Below are 2,500 nucleotides of genomic sequence, written 5' to 3' on the forward strand. Positions count from 1 at the left end.
ACTTTTCTACTTTTTCTTAGGAGACCTTTTACATTTACTTTTTGGTTTCTTTAATGTCATGTTTATTTTCATAAATTCCATCTCTAAGCATTTTTATTTCATCAAGGCATTGCATTTCTTCCAGCAAGTCCTTTAAAAATGTTTTACTGTCCTCTTTCCTTCATGAACATTTTTTCAGTAAAATCCCGGTATTTGTTTTATCATCCTTTTCCATACACATATTTCAGTGAATATTTCAGCTGATACTTTGTTCACTGAAAGGATTTTTTTTTTCTTTCTTTTTCTTTTTCTTTTTCTTTTTTTCTATTTTCTTTTCAGTTAGATTTATTTCTTTCAATTATTTTTTCATTCTCTGTTTTGCAACTGTTGTTGTTGTTTTTAAATCTTTCTTATGATGCTTTGACACAGATTAAACCTACAGTATTATGGGACTCAGTAATTTTTATTTACATGCAATTAAGATTTTTGGCTTCAGAGTTTTCAGTCTCTTAGATTTTGTTTTACTCTGTTTATTCTTTGGTAGGATTTCCTGTAGTTTTGTATACACCACAAATTGCTTTGTTATATTATTCCACACCATAAATTGCGAAAATATGAAGTGAATAGTATTTCTGAAGATAAGTCACATTTCCGATTTCAGAGGCCTTCCATAAGTATGTCAGTTTTTGGGATGATGTCTATGGTTTCAAGATGACATGCATGAAGGGAGATGTTGTTAAAGAAGCAAACACTGACATAATCAAAGAGGAGAAAATTATTACATCTTCAGGTAAAAGTCTCTTTGTTTCTACTTTAATTTGTTTATTTGCTCTTGTAATTATGCAATAGATAGATCTTGTAAACTTGCCAGTGAAGGTAGTATTGACATATTCTAAAATGCAGTTCTTAACAAGGCACACAAGGCAGATATGTTTTAAAACAGGGATATAAATCATTTATAAATAATTAATTATTATGAATCTGTGATTAACACCTTTTAAATCATATCTAACTTATGGTTATTTTTCTTTTTCCAGACACAATTCTTGACCTGGATCTCATGACAATTACTCCCAGTGACACAGAGTTCACTTCCAAATTTTCACTAACAGTCCAAAGAGATGGTTTGCTGACAGGATTTGTTGGATATTTTGACACTTACTTTGAGATGCCAACTCCAGTTTTCTTCTCCACTGGTCCACATGCAACCCCAACACACTGGAAACAGACAGTGTTCTACCTTCCAGAGCCTTATAATGTCAAAAAAGGTTTGTAAACTTTTCCTCTAGTTTATTTTTATTTTTTTAATTCTCCCTGTAGTTCCTCCTTTTGTTTCTTCCTTTTATTTTTTTTTTCTTTCTTATCTCCTTCTCTTCTTCTTCTTCTTCTTGATTTTCTTCCTTTGCCTCTATTTTTTTCTACTCTTCTTCCTCTTGCCCTACCTCTTCCACTTCTCTTTCTCTTCCCTCCTCCCTCCTCCCCTCCTCCTCCTCCTCTTCTCTCCCTCGTCCTCCTCCTCCTCTTCCTCATCCTCCCCTCTCCCTCCTCCTCCTCCTCCTCATCCTCATCCTCCTCCTTCTCCTCTCCCTCCTCCCCTCTCCCTCGTCCTCCTCCTCCTCCTCTTCCTCTTCCTCCCCTCTCCCTCCTCCTCCTCCTCCTCCTCCTCTCCTCTCCTCCTCCCCCCCCTCTCCCTCCTCCTCCTCCTCCTGCCTCCTCCTCCTCCTCCTCCTCCTCCCTCCTCCTCCTCCTCCTCCTCCTCCTCCTCCTCCCTCCTCCTCCTGCCCTCCTCCTCCTCCCCTCTCCTTCCTCCTCCTCCTCCTCCTCCTCCTCCTCCTCCTCCCCTCTCCCTCCTCCTCCCCCTCCCCCCTCCCCTTCTCCTCCCCGCTCCCTCATCCCCCTCCTTAATTCTCTCTAAAATTTTATGATGTATGATAATTAGTGAATCTATTAATATATATATATATATATATATATATATATATATATATATATATATATATATATATATATATGTGTATGACTTTATTAACATTACTAATTAATTATGTTTAACATTGCAGACGAAGTAATTAATGGCGTTATATCTGTCCGGAGAAAGAGAAGAGAAATCCGATCCCTAGATGTTGGAATCTCCTTTAACAACAAAAAATTCAAATATTTGGTGGAGTAATAAATGTGTAACTCATATGTATGTTTTAATTTCAATTCCTTTCTTTCTTTTGGTTTTGTTTTGTAGGTGTGTGTGCTGCAAAGTATGTTCCTGTAGAAAACGTGTTTTGTAGTATAGTGTAAATTATGAATTAGGCCTATTGCACCAGAATTCTTGTAAATCACTTTTTTTTTCAGTTCATCCATAATGAATGCACAGAGTCATATTGAGGAATAGATCTACTTAAATGTAAGATAGGATTCCCACAGTGCTTCTTTTAAACTTATGAGCTTTATCAAACACAGATTTACCAGTATTAGTTGAAAAATTGTCAGACAAAATATTCCAAGGTCAACAGGAGCTCCAAAGGGA

The 2,500-nt window shown here is 36.7% G+C and overlaps 1 protein-coding gene across 2 annotated transcripts in view; it reads left to right on the forward strand.

Annotated features, from left to right (window-relative positions):
- LOC119583843 (protein arginine N-methyltransferase 1-like) overlaps window positions 1-2,166 on the forward strand; it is a 16,410-nt gene extending 14,244 nt beyond the window's left edge. The window contains exons 7-9 of one of the 2 annotated variants that reach the window (XM_037932573.1): window positions 641-769; window positions 1,017-1,247; window positions 2,040-2,165. In XM_037932573.1, coding sequence (XP_037788501.1) covers window positions 641-769; window positions 1,017-1,247; window positions 2,040-2,149 — 470 coding nt within the window. In that variant the 3' untranslated portion in view covers window positions 2,150-2,165. Of the gene's footprint in view, window positions 1-640; window positions 770-1,016; window positions 1,248-2,039 lie in introns of both variants that reach the window. The other variant, XM_037932572.1, reaches the window with a different exon arrangement.
- The last annotated feature ends 334 nt before the right edge of the window (window positions 2,167-2,500 follow it).

The sequence above is a fragment of the Penaeus monodon genome, chromosome 17 (genome assembly GCF_015228065.2).
Source record: "Penaeus monodon isolate SGIC_2016 chromosome 17, NSTDA_Pmon_1, whole genome shotgun sequence".
Lineage (NCBI taxonomy): Eukaryota > Metazoa > Arthropoda > Malacostraca > Decapoda > Penaeidae > Penaeus > Penaeus monodon.